General features: G+C 56.9%; 1 protein-coding gene across 1 annotated transcript in view; it reads left to right on the top strand.

Moving 5' to 3' along the window:
* The window catches only part of CD5 (CD5 molecule), a 21,194-nt gene extending 6,572 nt beyond the window's left edge, over positions 1-14,622 (top strand). The window contains exons 2-11 of the mRNA XM_025878463.2: positions 4,102-4,140; positions 6,339-6,644; positions 7,142-7,204; positions 7,452-7,790; positions 9,845-10,138; positions 10,932-11,057; positions 11,829-11,882; positions 12,732-12,851; positions 13,466-13,557; positions 14,185-14,622. Of these exons, the coding sequence (XP_025734248.1) occupies positions 4,102-4,140; positions 6,339-6,644; positions 7,142-7,204; positions 7,452-7,790; positions 9,845-10,138; positions 10,932-11,057; positions 11,829-11,882; positions 12,732-12,851; positions 13,466-13,554 (1,430 nt within the window). The 3' untranslated portion in view covers positions 13,555-13,557; positions 14,185-14,622. The remainder of the gene's footprint in view (positions 1-4,101; positions 4,141-6,338; positions 6,645-7,141; positions 7,205-7,451; positions 7,791-9,844; positions 10,139-10,931; positions 11,058-11,828; positions 11,883-12,731; positions 12,852-13,465; positions 13,558-14,184) is intronic.
* Positions 14,623-17,824: the final 3,202 nt, after the last annotated feature.

Raw genomic sequence — 17,824 nt, 5'->3', positions numbered from 1 at the left:
TCAAGCAAAACAGAAAGAAACCTTTTCTTTTTTTTAATTGACTGGGAAAAAATGTTAAGCGCCACGCAGAGCAAATACAACCCAGCCAGGGCCTGATGCAACCTACCGTACTGCTGCACCGAGAACCAGAGCGAGACTCACCGGGAATGTTGGGGGGCAAGAGGACTGGGGGGGGGGGGGGGGCGGGGTGAGGGTATAAACGTCTTGGGGCTGCCTTCAGGAACGTTTGCACTCCTCACAGAGAACCTGCCAGCACAGCAGGGTCGGAATGGCTGAGTCTCTGTAAATGGGGGGGTGAAGAGAGAGGCCAGGAGAGCGAAACGCCTCCTAGGTCTCTCGGGCTTTCTCGGCCTTGCACTCAGCCTGGGCTCAGCCACTCCAAGCCCGAAATTGTGGGGGTCCGAGGGGAGGCTGGCAGCGGAGAGAAGGGGCCTTTGGAGGATTCTCGTTCTTGGCCCCAGCTGCGCGGCTGCTGCTGTGGATGGCAGATTAGGAAATGGCACAGTGCATCCGAGCCCCGCGTCCCTCGTGGCCCCCAGGGTCTCCAGCCTTCTGTTTGCAGCTCCCGCCACAGCAGAGCTGGGGGCCTCGGGCTGCATGCAGGGCTGGCTGAGCTGCAGCCCCGGACAGTCTCGGAGAGAACCTGAGCATAGTCCGCAGGGTTCCAGGGAAGGAGGCCGCTGGTTTGCACCCCTGTGAGGAGCAGCTGAGAGAATGAAAATATGTCTCGGACAATGAAAACCTGAGCATATCTCTGGACAGACAGAAAGAAGAAGCATCCAGAAGGCTCGGAGTCAGTCACTCATCTCACCTCCACTTCTGCCCGGCCCCTGCCAGCCACTGAGATATATCAGGAACCAAAAGGTTATAGATCAGAGAAGTCTGAACGGAGAAGAAGGTGAGGGATCGGGGCGTCTAACTTCCTCATTGTACAGATGAGGAAACCAAGTCCAGAGAGGTTGAGCGACTTGCCAAGATCACAGAGAGCAAGTTCGTGGAAAAGGCTCCTCATGGCATGTTTCACTAACTGAACGGAATTCCAAGTCCTTCCCTTTCCTCAGGTCTGCACTCCATGAACATGCAGGGAGTTGGTGAAGGAAGGGGAGGCAGCTTGGCCCAGCAGTCAAGAGCATAGAGTCTGTGACAGATGGCTTGGCTCTGAGTCCCAGCCCCAGCAGTGACCTGCTGCTTAGCAGCTTAGTTCATCTTTCTCCACTTCTTCAACTATAAAATGGAGATCAAAATAATAGTGCCCTACTGGAGCACCTGGGTGGCTCAGTTGGTTAAGGATCCGACTCTCGGTTTCAGCTCAGGTCGTGATCTCAGGGTCGTGTGACTGGGCTCTGTGATGGATGGGCAATCTGCTTGAGGATTCTCTCTCCCTCTCTGACTGCCCCTCCTCTCACTCGCACATGCTCTCTCCTCTCTCTTTAAAAGAAATAAATAAATCTTACAAAAAACGATAGGGCCTATTTCATAGAGCTATGGTGAGGTTTGAGAGAGTTAACATATAAAAACGCCCGGGTAAATGTGAACTCTAAAAGTGTTGCCAGTGGTGATGATGGTGATGGTGAGGCTGATGGTAAGGCTGATCAACATGGTGATGGTGGCGATGGTGAAGGCGGTGCAGGTGTTGTTGAAGGTAATAGTGATCGTGATGGTGATGATGGTGAGGCTGATGGTGGTAGTCATGGTGATGGTCGTCATGGTGATGGGGATGAAGGTGAAGCTGATGGTGGTAGGGATGGTGGTAGTGATGGTGACCGTGGTAGTGATGGTGATGGTGATGATGGTGAGGCTGATGGAGGTAGTGATGATAGTCATGGTGACGGTAGTCATGGTGATGGGGATGAAGGTGAGGCTGATGGTGCTAGGAACGGTGGTAGTGATGGTGACTGTGGTAGTGATGGTGATGGTGATTGTAGTCATGGTGACGGTGATGGTGATGATGGTGAGGCTGATGGAGGTAGTGATGATGGTAGTGATGATAGTCATGGTGACGGTAGTCATGGTGATGCTGGTGACAGTGACAGTGATGGTGATGGTGAAGGAAGGACAAGCCAGGAAATGCTGCTCCACCGAGGACATCAGGCACCCAGAGGGAGGCAAAGACTTGGGATACCAGACGCCCTTCCTCAACAAAGCATTTTGGGGATTTTACTTGGTTCTCCAGCTTGTTCAGTCTTTCCCAAGAACGTTGTCTGAGAGGGGCCTGGGCCATCCTGTGTGAGATCTGCCAGAATGGTCTGGTCTGGCCCCTGCCCCCGGGGGTTCCAATGTCTAGGGGCTCAAGCCCCTCGGGGACAGGGTCTAGGCTGCGTTCATCTCTGCATCCCCAAACTTGGCGCTCTGGAGGCACAACGAGGTGGCAGTGAGCACGGGTTTGGAAGGCAGACTCACGGTTTAAATCCAGGCCCTGGCTGTTGCTGGCAGTGTCCCCCTGGACAGGGCATTCTCCCTCTCCCAGCGTCTACACCATGAATATATTCAACTCACATCACGGAGCCGTGTGGAAGAGTAACAGTGATATCTGTCAGGAGCCACCCTGAGTGCCAAGTATACAGTAGGTGCTCAATAATTGGTAGCTGTTGTTAATAATGAACATTGACCATGGTGACCTGGGGAGTATGAAGGTCTCGAGTGGGAAAGAGAAGTGGCAAGCCCTCCACGCATCCCAGGCCGGCAAAGCGCCCCAGCCGTCCTCCCAGCACCTGCCCCAGGCCCCGCCAGCTCCACAACCAGCGGCCCCAGCTCCGAGCACTGGACGCCAAAACCTCACAGTGTTATTACCAGGAGGCTTGGCTGGGGGGAGAGGGCCGACCGGCTGGGGCCTGTCTTCCCTTACAATTCTACCACCAGCTCCAGAACACTCAGGCAAAAACAGCCTTTTTAAAACACACCTATTTTTTTTTTTTTTTTAACACACGGCAAAAATTTCTCCAAAGCAATTTCAATGGAACCATTTACTCCCTAAAGTTGTCACCCTGACTGTCCCGGCTCCCGGTTGCGAAGCTAGCCCAGGGGTCAGACAGATGGAAATCAGAGCCCCAACTTCAAAGCTGACAGAGCTGAGCGACAAACGTTGGGGCAGGGGTGCTCTGAGGCCACACAGGTGCACCCCCCTGCCCCAGGCCCACCCAAATCCGACCTCCGCCACAGCCACAGATGAGCTGGCCACAGGGGTGCTCCATGAGAGTCCCCGCAATAAGCCAGTTTGCCCCCCCAGCTCCGGAGTCAGACGGGACTTCCCAAATGGCCCCTGTTGCTATTGAACAGGCCTGGGCAGGAGCCACACCAGAGGGGTGGCCAGCTCCCCAAGACCCCTGTCCACTGGGGCTCTGGTCCTGACTCCTTTGTGCCCCCCAGCTGCGCTATCTCGGGCCCCCCCCTTCCATCTCCGAGCTTCGACTTCCTCCTCTAGAAGCTGAGCCGTTGAAGATAAATTGCTGTCATACCTAACCTGCTTTGGGGATATCAGAAAGTAGCAAATGATGCCTGGGGTTCCCATTCTGGGTCATTCCTCTGGTTCTCTACAACTGTGAAGTTCAAGCTCTTTTAGACTGAAAGCAACGCTCACGAGGGGTTTACCCTGCAGCCGAATGCACAGAAAGGGGTCCTTATCCTCACAACTGACCGGGTACTCTGACATTCTCTATTCTCGTCCATTTCATTTCGTAAAAAACGTGACGGCTGCATGACTACATAATTTTTAAAAATTAATGGTGGCAAGGCCACCTATCACTGCAAAGGAAGAGCACGAGGAAACGCTGGGGGGTGATGGAAATGTTACCTTGACTATGATGGTGATCACCCAGTATGTGTTAATATTCATAGATCTGTGCACCAGAGGAAAATCCACTTTACTGATGCTCGTTTAAAAAGTAAAGTTTTAAAACGGGGAAAATTTGATAGCTGCAACCCACAGAATTGGTTTCATGACCCACCTAGGGGTTCTGATGTATAGTATGAAACCCTGAACCCCATATTGGGGGGGTGCAAAAGAGGCCACTGCTCATGCTGTGGGTGGGTGTGAGGTGGGGTAGGGGGGTAGGGGGCAGGAGGGAGGTTCCACTTCCTGACCCTCCTCTCTGCTTTCTGCAGTCACTTCCTGCCTCGGGGGGCCCTACTGGGAGGACTCAGGTAAGGAAGAGCCATACAGAGGCCTGGAGCAGGGGCTGATGGGGGGGCAGGGCTGCGATTCCATCAGGCTATAGGGGGACCTGTCAGAGTGAACCCCACCCCAGAGAGAGAGCCCCAGCATGCCCAGACTCGTACACCCACACTCACATATACATTTAGATGCCCATGTGCCGACGGATGCCCTCAATGGCCTGAATGCTAGTTCTCAGGATAATTTCTATTATAACCCACTCACCATGCAGAGAAAACATACTGGCCCATAATGCACCCTGCAAAGTCCTGTTTCCTACTCGCTCCTGCCAGATCTCCCCGGTCAAATGCATTTGCAGCTGAGGCTGTAGAGAGAGGCTGCACCAGATTGTAAAGTATGTGGAATGCCCTGCCTTCAAGGTTGGACTTTTAAGAGGTTAGTGTTTCCCAAACAGGGCTCATGGAATGTGTTGGATAAAAGGTAGGCAACACCGTCCCTCACTGGAGACTGACTGTGTCTACCGGCCTGGAAAAGGCTCTGAGAAGTCCTACAGTGAAGAAACCTGTTCGGTAATTTTTAATTCAGCAGTTCTCAGACTCATCTCTCCCTAGACCTCACTCTTTCACATTTCTTGAGATAACATCATGCTGAATGTGTTTGGGGGGAAATGTGGCTAGAGGGTCTCAGAAGCCATGTGCAAACAGAAGGAGCCGCAGGGGCCTTGGTGGGCCCTGTCCAGGACCTAGAGCCCTGCGGTGGCATCCTAGCTCTGAGCTCTAGCAAGTGCTTTGTCCTCTCTAAGCCCCAATTTCCCCACCTATAAAATGGGGAGAACATCTCTTCCCTGGTGAGGAGTCAGTAAGTCTGCTCACTGGAGGGAAAGTGCAGAACATCCTGCCGATGTCAAGTGTTGGACGAGCCCCCTTTGTCTCCAACTAGTCTAGCGACCTTGCCAAGCCCTAGCGCTGTGCTCTAGGCCCCAAGCCCCAAAGATAAAGGTAGCCTGCCCAGAACTTTCCAACCAGGGAAAAACCTCCATCCCACAATCACTAGGAAAAACCTTCTACATTTAAAAAAAAAAAAAAAAAAAAAATTCTTGAATAGGTAATACAGTTGCCTGGCTTAAAACTTTAAAAATATAAAAAGACCTACAGTGATGAACCTCATTTCCATTTCTGTCCCCCATCTGCCCAGTCTTTCCCCCATCCTAACACCCCAGGTAACAACCACATGGATTCCTGTCTTGTCTCTCCTTCTAGAATCTGTACAGATACAAATATATATATATCCTTTTTTCCTTCACAGAGCTTTAGAAAATCACACTAGTCCTGCTCCTACCTATGATCCAACAATTCCCCTCCTCGGTATTTACCCAAGAGAAATGGAACACGTGCCCACACAGACAGACATCAGTTCACGAACGTTCCACACGGCTTTGTTCACAGCAGCCAAATGGTGGCTAGATAAATAAATCGTGGCATAGCCACACAGCGAGACCTTATTCCACAACAAAAAGGGATGTGGTGCATGCAACGATGCAGAGAAAACCCAAATGCCGGGGGAAGGGGCTCAGACGAGAAAAAGAGAGTAACAGAAACACAAACACGCTGCATGATTTGCATGATTCCATGTACATAACATTTGAGAGGAGGCAAAACGCGTCCCTAGCGACAGAAAGCAGATCAGTGGGCACCTGGGGCTGGATGCAGGGGAATCAGTCGCACATGGGCACAAAGGAACTTTCCAGCTGTGTGGTGGTAGTTCCAGACATGCATGCGTTTGTCAGGTTCCCCTGGACCACTCTCACAATGAGTGCATTTCACTGGGTCTAAATCGTACCTCAACAGCGCTGATTTGAGAAGTCAGAAAGAGAAAAATATAAACGGGCAACAGGCCCTATTTCTACTGAAGCAGAACTTGCAGAGTGGGGCGATCCTGCTGGACAATGGGGTGCTGAGCACCCCCTTGCCCGCTGCTCTGAGTTCCCCTCAGCTCCGAGATCTCCAGCCCCATCCCCTGGGGCCCCGCTGCGGGGGACCGCCTGAGTGTCTGGGAAGCCCCCCCAGCCCCACCCCGCCGTGCCCCCAAGGACAAAGCTCCCGGGAGCCATGCAGGCAGCCCCGCGGGGTGGAAGGCAGCCTGGCTGGGTGGGAGCCTGGTGGGGAGAGGGCAGAGGAGGGTTCCCACGGAGGGGACCCCCCCACACACACCCCTCTTTGACCCCCAGGGAACCCAGTGAGACTGACAGGCTCCAGGTCACCGTGCCAAGGGCAGCTGGAGGTCCTCCTCGGGTCCACATGGCGCAGAGTGTCTAGGTGGAGCTGGAGACAGAACCCGAACCACTGGGAGGACCCCAGGCAGGCCTCGAAGCTCTGCCGGAGCCTCTCTTGCGGGGACGCCTTGGTCTTGGCCCACTTCCCTGACTTCGACAGTCCCCAGGCCCTGGTCACCTGCCATGGACACCTGGGGTCCTTCTCCAACTGCACCTCCAGTGAGGCCAACCAGAGGAGCCCTCTGGGCCTGATCTGCCTAGGTGGGTGACGAGTCGGCCACACGGGTCCCCTGGGCCTGTGCACCAGCCCCCGGGGAGGCTGCCCAGGACCTGGGATCTGGGGCCTGAGCCGGCAGGTGGAAGGGGGTCCTGACTTACAACAATCCCCCCCCTCAGAAACGTATACTGGTGGGGAACTGGAGGGGAAGGGCTGAGGGGGTGCCGGCACCTGCCGGGGGGGAGGGGATGGAAGAGGTCGAAAACCTGGTTCTGCCATTGCTAACATTCCCGTCTCCTATTAACCTTCACTTTACCAACGGTAAAATGGGCTGGTGCTGCCCACCCCACGGGACCCTTAGAGACAATGTGGACCAAGTGGGCCTAATGGGGCAAATGGCACTTACATCACGCGTTCTAGGTCTTTCTCCAAACTGTCTGGTACCCCAGCCCTCCCCCCCGACCCCGCCTTCTTTCCCCCCAACCTCCAGTCCTCCCTCCCAGGGCTCCTGCCTCTCCCTCACCAGAGTATCTCATTGCAGAGCCAAGGAAGACAACACCTCCTCCCACAAGCCCCCCACCCACCACCACTCCAGAGCCCACAGGTAAGAATTCTGAGGTTCCTGGCGCCAGGGTGCGGGATTTAGCAAATAAAAACCCGGGATGCCCCGTTGCACTGGAATTTCAAGTGAACATGAAAAAATTTAGTCATAAGTAGGTCCTAGGCAACGTTTGGGAGCTCACGACCTCCCACCGGCTGTGGACCTGTCTTTCCTTGGAACCAGACAAGGAAGGCCCCCCACGGCCAGCCGGGCAGCCCTCAGGCCCGCTCCCCGCTTTCTCCCTCCACAGCTCCTCCCAGGCTGCAGCTGGTGGCCGGACCCGAGGGCCTGCGCTGCGCCGGCGTGGTGGAGTTCTACTACGGCAGCCTGGGGGGCGCCGTTGGCTACGAGGCGCAGGACCAGGACGGGACCCAGGACCTGAAGAACCGCATCTGTGCGGCCCTCCAGTGTGGCTCCTTCCTGAAGCATCTGCCGGAGGCCCAAACGACCAGGACCCAAGATCCAGGGGAGAGTAAGCCCTTGCCCGTTCGATGGAAGATCCAGAATGCGAGCTGCGCCTCTCTGGAGCAGTGCTTCGGAAAAGTCTCCCCCTATGAGGGTGGCCAAGCTCTGGCCCTCGTCTGTTCTGGTGAGTGAGACCCCGCGAGGACCCACGGGGTGCCCCCAGATGCTCCGCCACCACCTGGTCCCAGAAACCCCTGCGTGGGGCACTGGGCACTGGGCACTGGGCACCATGGAGAACGGGAGGGAAACAGAGGGTGGGGTGGGGTCAGGAAGCTACACTCCCACTCAGTGCTCTGGAGATCTCCGCAAAGTAACAGGGAACAAGCTCAAAAGCACCGCCGGCCTGGCTGCCGCTTGGGAAGGTGGGATCAGCCAGGACTTCCAGGATGAGGCGAGGTCTCCTCAGGGGTTTGGAAGGAGGAGAGGAGCGTGCGTTTGGTGGAGCAGAGGTCCCACCTCTTTAGGTGGGACTCGTGACTCGTGCCAAGGATCAGAGCAGGTGGAGCACTGGGAGGGGACCAGCCTTGCAAGAGGGGAGTTTGTAAATCCCAGAATTGGAAGAGTCCGCTGGAGCAGGGGTGACAAGTGGGAGGTCCCCCGGGGAACAGCAGGCAGAGGGAGACCAGAGCAGGTCCCCAGAGAGCTCCCCGCAGAGGCTCCTGCACAATGACAAGAAGACTGACGAATCTGGTGTGGCTGAGGGGAGGAGACCAAAGAGGATGGTCTTGGGGACCCCAAAACCAGGATCACTGGGGAAGTGGAGGAGGAAGAGACTACAGGTCAGAGGAAGAATAATCATAGCATGCCTTGGGAGGGAGTGGGTTCCCATCACCAGTCCAGACTATAAGAAGTCAGACTTACTGAGCACTTCCCTGGTGCTAGAGACCTTCCCAGGACGGTCGTTCATTTTCACAACAACCTCAGGAGGTGGGTGCTATTATTATCCCCACTTTACAGATAAGGAAGCTGAGGCTCAGAGGGGTTAAATTTCTTGCCCAATATCACAGAGCATTAGCGGGGATTTCCACTCAAGCAGTGTCACTCCAGAGCCTGCTGTCTAAACCTTGGCTACCAGAAGCATGGTCCTGGACCAGCGGCACCAGCTACATCAGGCTGGTTAGAAATGCAGATGTGCAGGCATCACCCCAGACCTACTGAATCCGATCTGCGTCTCAGCAAGGTCCTATGGGTGTGTGTGCACACATCTGGGAAGCCTTGCTCTGGACCACTGGGCTATCCCGCAAGTACACCCGCCCCCGCCCCCTTCCCTCCCCACCCCCCAGCCACCCCCCAGCCCCATGGGTACCTGGTGTGAATTAGTCAGACACGACCCCCTCCAGGTAGAAGCAGCCCCCAGGGTTTCCGGGCCTGATAAGGGGAGATGGTCTGGCTCTCAGCCCCACCCACCACTGCCCTCCCGCAGTCTACAACCTGCAAAACCAGGCAGGGAGGGCTTGCCTTTGAAATTCTGTTCTAAGTAGAAAATTTCCTAGGGCCTTTTAGATGGATGTTGCTATGGAAACAGGCCAAGCTGGTGAGACCACAGCTCACTCTAACCTGAGCCCAGGTGGGCCTCAGCCTGGAGCCCAGGCCCCACCCTGACGAGCAGAAATGGACTCAGTCCTTTCATGAAAGCCCACCCCTTGAGGCTGGGCAGCAGGATTGCTGGGTCTTGTCTCACCCCTGAACTGCCAGGACCCAGAGCAGGAAGTGTTTCCCATCCCCAGGCCTCAGTTTCTCCTTTCTGAAAAGCCCTCCCACCTCTCAAGGAGCAGCAGGTGAAGGAGAGGATGGTTCTCAGAGGGACGTGGACCCAGGGAGAGCCTGTTTCTCATTGCTCTTCTCTTTACCCTCACCTGCCTGGGGGCCCCAGGCATCGGGCATTGCCACTCTGCAGCTGCTCCTCTGAAAGCGCCCATGGTGTCACATCTCAGGATAGCTCCCAGCAGCTGCCCACACATGCCAGGGCAAGAGCGTGATGAGGGAAATGCCAGAAGATGCCAGAAGGAGGGAAGGACAGAAAGGAAGGTGATCCCAGCGCCCCCCCAACAAGCTGGGCTCTGCCAGGGCCCCCCCTTGGCCAGAGACACGGGGCCCCAGTGGCCAGGCATGTAGGCTAGGGGCCAAGGAAGCTCCCTCCAAACCCGCCATCTGCCCTCCATTGCTTCCCCTCTCCAGATTTCCAGCCCAAGGTGCAGAGCCGCCTGGTGGGGGGCAGCAGCTTGTGTGAAGGCTCCGTGGAGGTGCGCCAGGGCAAGCGGTGGGACATCCTATGCGACGTGCCCCGGGCCAAGGGCACAGCACGGTGGGAGGAGGTGTGCCAGGAACAGCAGTGCGGCAAAGTCAACTCCTACCGGGTGCTGGATGCTGCCGAGAAGACCTCCCGCGGCTTCTCCTGTCCCGAGGAGAAGCTGTCCCAGTGCCACCAGCTGCAAGAGAAAAAAGCCCACTGCAAGAGGGTGTTTGTCACGTGTGAGTTGGCCACAGCCCACCGGGGCAGAGGGCAGTTCTGGATTTTCCCTCTAGGACCTAAGCACTGAGCGTGTTTTTGAGCGACAGGCTCCAGGACTAGACAGAGAGCTGCGGAGCCCTAGAAAAGGATGGATAGCTGGCAAATTGGGGGGGGGGAGGGGTGGCAATGGTGCTCAGACAGCAGTGAGCATGAGCCATAAAGAGGAGACTGGCCTTAATGGACGAGAGAGCTTTCATTCTATCTTCTAGTCTTCCAGGATGGAGGATAGAAAAGCAAGGGAGAAACAGTAATCGAATAACACATAAAAGAGGGATGGACAGACGGATGGATGGATGGACGGATGGATGGACAGACAAACGGACGGGTGGGTGGGTGGATGGATGGATGGATGGACGGATGGACAGACGGGTGGGTGGATGGATGGATGGATGGACGGATGGACAGACGGGTGGGTGGATGGATGGATGGGTGGATGGCTATTAGCATATGATGGCAAGGTGATCACTTATAAGCAACGGGCAAAGGGTAGAAAGTTAAATAGTTGACAACAAGAGTGGCCCGTGATAGCTGGATGATGAAGTGCTGGATGATAGGGAGCAGACAGATGAATGGGTAGCAGAGAATTCCAGAGACGGCCGGAGGGGCGGGTGTCTAACCGCCTTCTGCACATGCTGGTGTTGCTGCCAGGAGCAAGGCGGGGCGCGGGGGGAGCCGGCCGGCCAGCAGCCTCCCTCCGAGCGGACAGTTCCGATGGCCCGGGCAGGACCTCCCTGACCTCTCTGCCTCCCGCAGGCCAGGACACAAACCCGGCAGGCCTGGGCGCAGGCACCGTGGTGAGCATCGTCCTAGCCCTCGTGCTCTTGGCAGTGCTGCTGGTCGTGTGCGGCCCTCACGCCTACAGGAAGCTGGTGAAGAAATGTAGGTGCGGGTGCCCCAAACCCCGTCCCTTTCAAGCCCCTGTGAGGAGAGCCGGGAGGGGCGGAGGAGGGCACCTCCGCTTTGCCACCCTTCCCCTCCCCTCCCCCCAGCCCCTCCTCCCCGCCCTTAGGAACAGAAAGTCAGGAACATGGTAAGCGCTGATTGGCCCACACCTGACCCTGCCCCGCCCCCGCCGCGACGCACCCCCAGGCCAAAGGGGCGTGGCCTTTTTCAGAGTGGAGCACGCCCCCAGCCTCCAGATCTGGGTTCCAGGCCTGGCTCCAGTCCCTAGCGACTGTGCAAGACGCTGATTGAGCCACTGCCTCTCTGAGCCTCAGTTTCTTCATCTGCCTAATGGGCGATTGCACACATTGTGAATATAAGGGGCTGGTATCCTTGCCTTGCAGAACTCTGGGAAAAATTATTCAGAGACAGGAAGTGGATTAGAGAGGCTGAGGCTGAAAAGAGAAGGCCTGGAGATGCGCAGTGTTGGCCAGGTCCCTAGCACCCTCCTCGGTTTTATTCTGGTTGTAATGCCCCGTGGTTGTTTCTTCTGGAGAAGCAGCCCCCTCGACACGCTCCTTTAGCTCTGGTTGGGTCCAGTTGCCCTCCTGAGCAAATCAGAAAACTGAGCCGCCGAAAGACTTCAGGGGGTGAAGTCCAGCCGCACCTATCACCTCCTGCCTCCCTTCCCCCCCCACCTCCCCATCCTTCCCTCCCATGATCCCTGCCCACCCCCGTCCTCACGTGCCTCTCCTGCCTGTCTCCCAGTCCGCCAGAAGAAACAGCGCCAGTGGATTGGCCCCACAGGAATGAACCAGAACAGTAAGTGTCCCAGGAGGCAAGGTGCTCCCTCAGCCCTGGCCAGTGTCCACACGGGTCATGGTTAACAGCTGACCACTATCAAAGCCGGCAGCAACTTGAGGCCTCTCTGCCATGCTCATCTAAGGTGGGACCGTGGTCAACAGATGTTACCAGGTGGTACCCCGAAAGAGGACTCCATGATCATAGAGATTTAGAAATCAGCGAGTTAAGCGACATTAGACTTGGTTCTTTATCTCAGGACTTATCAGAACCTTAATGGGCATTTTTGCAAGAAGGGCTGTCCAATCTTTTTCTCATGGAACAACTGAAAAAGGCCATTCTTAAAACATTAAAACCTTTTGAAGCAGCTAGCCCATCCCGCCCCGTCGTTCTTCATCCTCTCTCCCCCTAGCCACAGCCAGACCACCCTAATGGATAGAACCACGGCCCCCCTCCCACCTCCCACTCCACATTCCTCCTTCCCTTTTGCAAGTCAAGGTGTGTTGTGGAAGTCTCCTTTACAATATAAAGCCCCTCAGCTCTAGGAGAGGAGGGATGTTATCTGCCCTATCACTTGTATTCCAATTCCCTGCTTAATAAATGCTGGATGAATGACTAACTGACCGGCGGAAGGCCCACCCCGACAGTTACACTGCTGGCCAACCCCAAGCTGCTCTAAAACTCTGGCCCCTGCAAGAATGAACCTGCCCAGGGAGAAAGGATAGAGGGATGCACTGAAGGAACTGTGGGTGCCCTTGCCCCCTCCCCCATCACACAGAAGGAACAAGAAATTTAAATTCCCGGCCCCTGGTGGGAAGGAGGAGGGACAGAGCAGCGAGGCTAATGACACCGGCTCCTGCCTCTGCTCAGTGTCTTTCCATCGCAACCACACGGCGACCGTCCGGTCCCAGGTTGAGAACCCCACGGTCTCACCCATGGAGAACGAATACAGTCAGCCGCCCAGGAACTCCCACGTCTCTGCTTATGCAGGTAAGCGGCCGCCGATGCTTCCGGGGATGAAGGTGGCAGCACGGGTCACGTGATTGCCCGGAGAAGGGATGCCCCGGGGGACAGGGAGCTCTCACTGCCCTTTGACAGTGGTCCCAGTAGAGTATGGAACGGATCCAGCCTTCCCGGGCCTCAGCTTGCCCCCCCCCCCCCCCCCCCCCCCCCCCCCCCCCCCCCCCCCCCCCCGCCGGAGACCGTGAGCCGCTCAGCTCGAGAGAAGAATACGCTGGGATGCCATTAACCACAGCACTGCTGTGACCTAACAGGCCTGTTTCTCCGCAGGGCCTTGTGGGCCGGATGGTAAATGAGGCTCCTTGGATTCCTTCCAGGCAGAACAGAGCTAGCGGGGGCCTGCAGAAGCCCTGTATTGAAGGCTCCCTGACTGGCACGAACAATTAAGCCCCAGGGAACCTGGAGATGAGTATCATTAGTGAACACTGGCTGATTTGATCAAAACAGATACAGGACTGTCAAGCCACCAGCTCATAAAGCCCCTGTGATCTTCAGGCCCCCGCGGGCTCCTGGGCTCTCAGGGGCTCTCTCTATGTCGCCTGGTGGGGTAAGCCTGCTGCAAAGGGCCTCTTTTCTTTCTGCAGCTCTGGAAGGGGCCCTGCATCGTGTTTCCACCCAGCCTGATAATTCCTCCGATAGTGACTACGATTTGCACGGGGCTCAGAGGCTGTGAGAGGTGAGCCCCGCTCCCTGGCCCCCTGGGATCCCCAAACAGCCCCACGGATAAGCACCAGCCCCTCAGTTCCTCACCTCCTGCCCACCCTGCCCATCTGGAATGGGGGGCTCTGCACATCTTGACTTTTTTTTTTTTAAGATTTTATTTATTTATTTTAGAGGGAGAGTGAGCGAGAGAGAGAGAGAGAGAGAGAGAGCACAAGCTAGGGGAGGGGCGGAGAGAGCGGGAGCAGACTCCCCGCTGAGCAGGGAGCCCCACATGGGCCTCAGTCCCAGGACCCCAGGATCATGACCTGAGCTGAAGGCAGACGCTTAACTGACTAAGCCCCCCAGGTGCCCCACATCTTGACTCTTGCAGGCAGAAAGAATAGCATTAGCAATTTAGGTGACAGATGCTGATTTGGCAATTATAGCAGAAGGATCATCGACCTTAACCTCTTCTCCTAAACTGCATCTTAGAAGGCCACCCAGAAGAGCCCCCAAGACCCCTAGAGAGCTGTCAGCGGGAAGAGGGACAGCCTCTGTCCCTGACATCAAACCGGGGGCTTGGGGCCTGTGCCCCACTTCCCTGAACCCTCTCCGGGGTGTGAGGTTTCCTCCTCTGACCTGTTTCCTTCTCTCCCCACAGAACCAGGCACCAGGCACGAAACATCAAGAGCCAGACCTGTCTCCTGAGAACACTCTTGCATCCGCCACCTGGAAATAATTTCTGCCCCAGCCAGAACATGGACCGAGGCAAGGGGGCCTTCAGATATGTCCCCTGTCCCTACAGCTGCGGGCTGCTGGAGCCTGGCCCAGGGAAGACCCCCAACACAGCCAGGCTGCCCCTCTGCGTGTGGGAGCCGTGAAAGGCACAGCCCAGAAACAAGACCCACCCCCCCCAAGCAGACATGTGGGGAGCGGTAGCCAGAGGAATTGGTTCTCTCCTCAGACTCTGACCCCAGTGAGAAGGAAGCTCCGCTCTGGGGCGCAGGGTGGGACGGGCAGGGTGGGGAGGGGCTCGGTTTTCTAGTGTCTTTTTAATATGTTCTTTGTAAATAACACTTTTTCTACTTTCTGCAAGCCAGAGGGCCTCCCCTCCTCAGTGCAGGGTCCAGCCCCTGCACCCCTCTGGGGACAGCGGTACAGCTGTCCTGGTTAGACAGAGCAGCTTGGCATGGCGGGCAGTTGGCCCCTGACGCGGAGCCCCATCACCACCCCGCCTCTGTGGCCGCCCATCAGCCCTCGCCCCAAGACGCCTTCCCGAGCAGAGAGCATCAGATCTCTGGGACCGCTGGCTGCCAAGCCCACGGGCGCCACGCCACCTCAGGGCCTGGCACAAAGAGGGCGCCTTGTAAATCCTACCAATGTGGGGTTTTGTTTCGCACCGCAGTTTAAAGTTCAAAGCTAAAGTGGTTTCGGCCCATCACAGATAACTTCTAAGCCGAGAGTCAGAGACCGGGGCTGGACGTTCCTGGAAGTTAAATCATTCCCTCAACGGGAACAGTCTCTGCTAGTCAGAACCTAGAGACGCATGTGTCTAGAAACACACAGTGCCCTGCAGTGCCCAGCTTTCCTTAGTGCGGAGGGGAGTACGAGCGGGAGAGCTCACTGGGAGCCTGAAGATCTAGAAAAGGCAGAGGCCAGGCCGGGCCCCACTAAGCCCTTGGGCACCAGTCCCCTTAGGAGGCCTCTTGGCTCACCAGGAGCACCGGGAGCAGCAGCTCCTCATAGCCCGAGCCACAGAAGCCAACTCTGGGAGAGCCTACGCTGAGTTACTAGAAGGATATGGGGGAGGGGTGCTCACAGAATCGGGGAACCCGGGGGCACTAACATGCCAGAGAAATCTGGTCAGCCCTCTGCCAACACCTTCCAACCAGGCCTTCCGTCCTCCCCAGAGTCCCGTGAGAGCCCAGCGGGAGAGCCCAGGTCTCGGACCTGCCCCGACCATGCTAGCGATCCGGACACAGGGGCCCCCAGTCACCTTCCTACACTTGGCAGGGGTGAGGGGTTCCTCCGGAGGGAACAGAGAGGCGGCTTTTAGGGAGAACCGTCGGGGAGCAAGAATTCCAGTTCCCCCAGAGGTCCTTCAAGCTGGACTAAGAATCCAATTGACGTGAGATGGAGTAACAGGAGAAAATCAAATTTAATAGGAGTGTGTACGGGGAAGCCACACAGACGTGGAAATTGCAAAGCCAGGCCAAATGAGGTCTATGTGTCGTTTTGACCAAAGGAGAAGGTGTAGGGCCTGGGACTGCAAAGGGAAGGAGTGCTCTTCACAGGGCAGTAAGACAAGCAGATGTTTGGTGATCAGATGTTTGCCCTGCCGTACAGACGGGCCACTCAGATAACAGTTATCTCTGGCAATAACTTATTCTGGAAAGACCTCCAATTTAGATTCTTCTATGCAGTTAAAGGAGGGGCAGCAGTGTCTCGTGAGCCCTCAGAGTCTTGATGCCTTCAGCGCAAAACAGTCGGCAAGCCAAGTGGCCCATCTTGGGGAGGCGCACCCTCCGCCCCTACAGGGCGGAGGCTGTGAGGCACCAAATGTCGCCAACCAGCACCTTTCTTGGGAAAAGCTCTCTACTCTCCAGCTTGGCCACGGTGCGTGGCCTCAGCACAACCAGGGCCTACTTAAGCCACCAACCCCTCGCAAAAAAGGAGCTGCATTGAGGTGTTAGGTCTCTTTAGAAAACTGTTTTCCAAGCGGTGGCAGGCCTGGGTGGGGCGCCCCACGAAGATGTGTTTGGTAAGCAGTTGAATAGGAGCTGTCTCGGCCTTGGAGGCGCCTTTTGTCAGGCTCCGGCCTTAGCAGGAAGACTCAGCCCACAGGCCCAGGGTGGGTGCTGCTCCCCGCCACGAGCCACTCCCAGGCCACCTCCTTCACAGAACAGGAGCCCGGAGGCCGTGCTGCAGCCTGGGCCGCCTCGGGTCCACCCTCTTGCCTTACAGCAAGCTGCCAGAGCAGAGTAGGGGCCAGCGGCCCCCTGAGCCAGAGAGGGTAGGACTCACTGTGTGTCCCCACCCCACCCCCCATGCCAGCCCATTTCCCTAAATTACGTCACCTGCCTGACCGTCGGGGCCATGTGAGCGTGCCGAAGCCCCTCTCCATCAAGCCCTGTCGGAGAAAATGGTGCTTCCTCTCGTCAGCCCCTCGTGCCCCCTGCCGCCACTCCAGGACCCGAGGCAAAGTCAGTGACTAGACTGTGTTGCCCGAGTGCGATTTGTCAGCTTCTTCCTACAAAGCCAAGTTGGCTTCTGACTCTCCCTGGTGTCCTGTGTCCTGAACCCCGGACACATGCAAAGCACCACCAGAGTTCGGGAGGGGGCAAAAGGCAGTAAAAATGTGACTAAAGCCCAGGGATTCTTAACGTGGGCCTCAATTCCGCAAGGCGGGGTTCTTCTTCAGGGCAGTGGCCTCTTCTGACACCACAAAGGCACGGCATGGTGGCGGAGCAGGTCAGCCAGCCAGCTGCCAGCCCGGCCCCCCCCCCCCCCGGCCATGCCCCCGGGGCCCCTACCCCCCCCCCCCCCCCCCCCCCCTGCAGTCTCCTCCCTTGCTTAAAATTGGGGATCAAAGGGCTGTCAAAAGGACCCAACGAGATGATGCATGCATGTCGGGTGGCCCTGTTGCATATCCAGTACTGACAATCCACAGCATCTCTGCACGTTGTCCACAGGCAGCCTGTCCCCGTCACTCGGCCAGGAAGGAAAAGCAGAAGGGCTGACTGGAGGGTCCATCAGAAGCCCCCAAAGCTGCCCTTACTGCTGAAAGCAGAAGACACCCTCCCAAACCTCATGATAGAACCAGCTGAGCTCAGGGTGGGCTGGAGAAGGAGCAGGCTGGGCAGTGGGCCGAAGACCACCTGGCTCACAGCCAGCGTCGCGGCCCCTCTCTATCAGTTCAGAAACTGGACGGGCTGACAGCCGGGGGGGGGGGGGGGGGGGGGGGGGGGGCAGGAATGTGGCACCGCCCTCGCTAGGCTGAGCCCCGCACGCCCCCTGGTGGCGGTCTGTGGCAAATATGCAGGTCCCAGCGTGGAAAGGCCTAAGATGGAAAACCAAAGTGTAGAAGAAAGGAAAAGGCCACGAGAGCCCAGACCCAGGGCGAAGGAGCAGAGGGCAGCCGCTCGAGAGAGGATATCCAGATAGATGAGGCCTTGTGGACATGATCAAAGACGCCTTTCAGCAGAGCATGATCCTGACTTCCACCCCCCCACACACATCCCCCCCACCCGGGCCCCCAACCCCCAGCCCCAGCAGCCACACCTTCACTTCGCAAACACACC

Source organism: Callorhinus ursinus, unplaced genomic scaffold (assembly GCF_003265705.2).
Source record: "Callorhinus ursinus isolate GAN/ISIS: 27379988/994484 unplaced genomic scaffold, GSC_fseal_2.0 scaffold51, whole genome shotgun sequence".
Classification (NCBI taxonomy): Eukaryota; Metazoa; Chordata; class Mammalia; order Carnivora; family Otariidae; genus Callorhinus; species Callorhinus ursinus.
The sequence above is the reverse complement of the archived record's forward strand: the minus strand, read 5'-3'. Positions and strand labels throughout refer to the sequence as shown.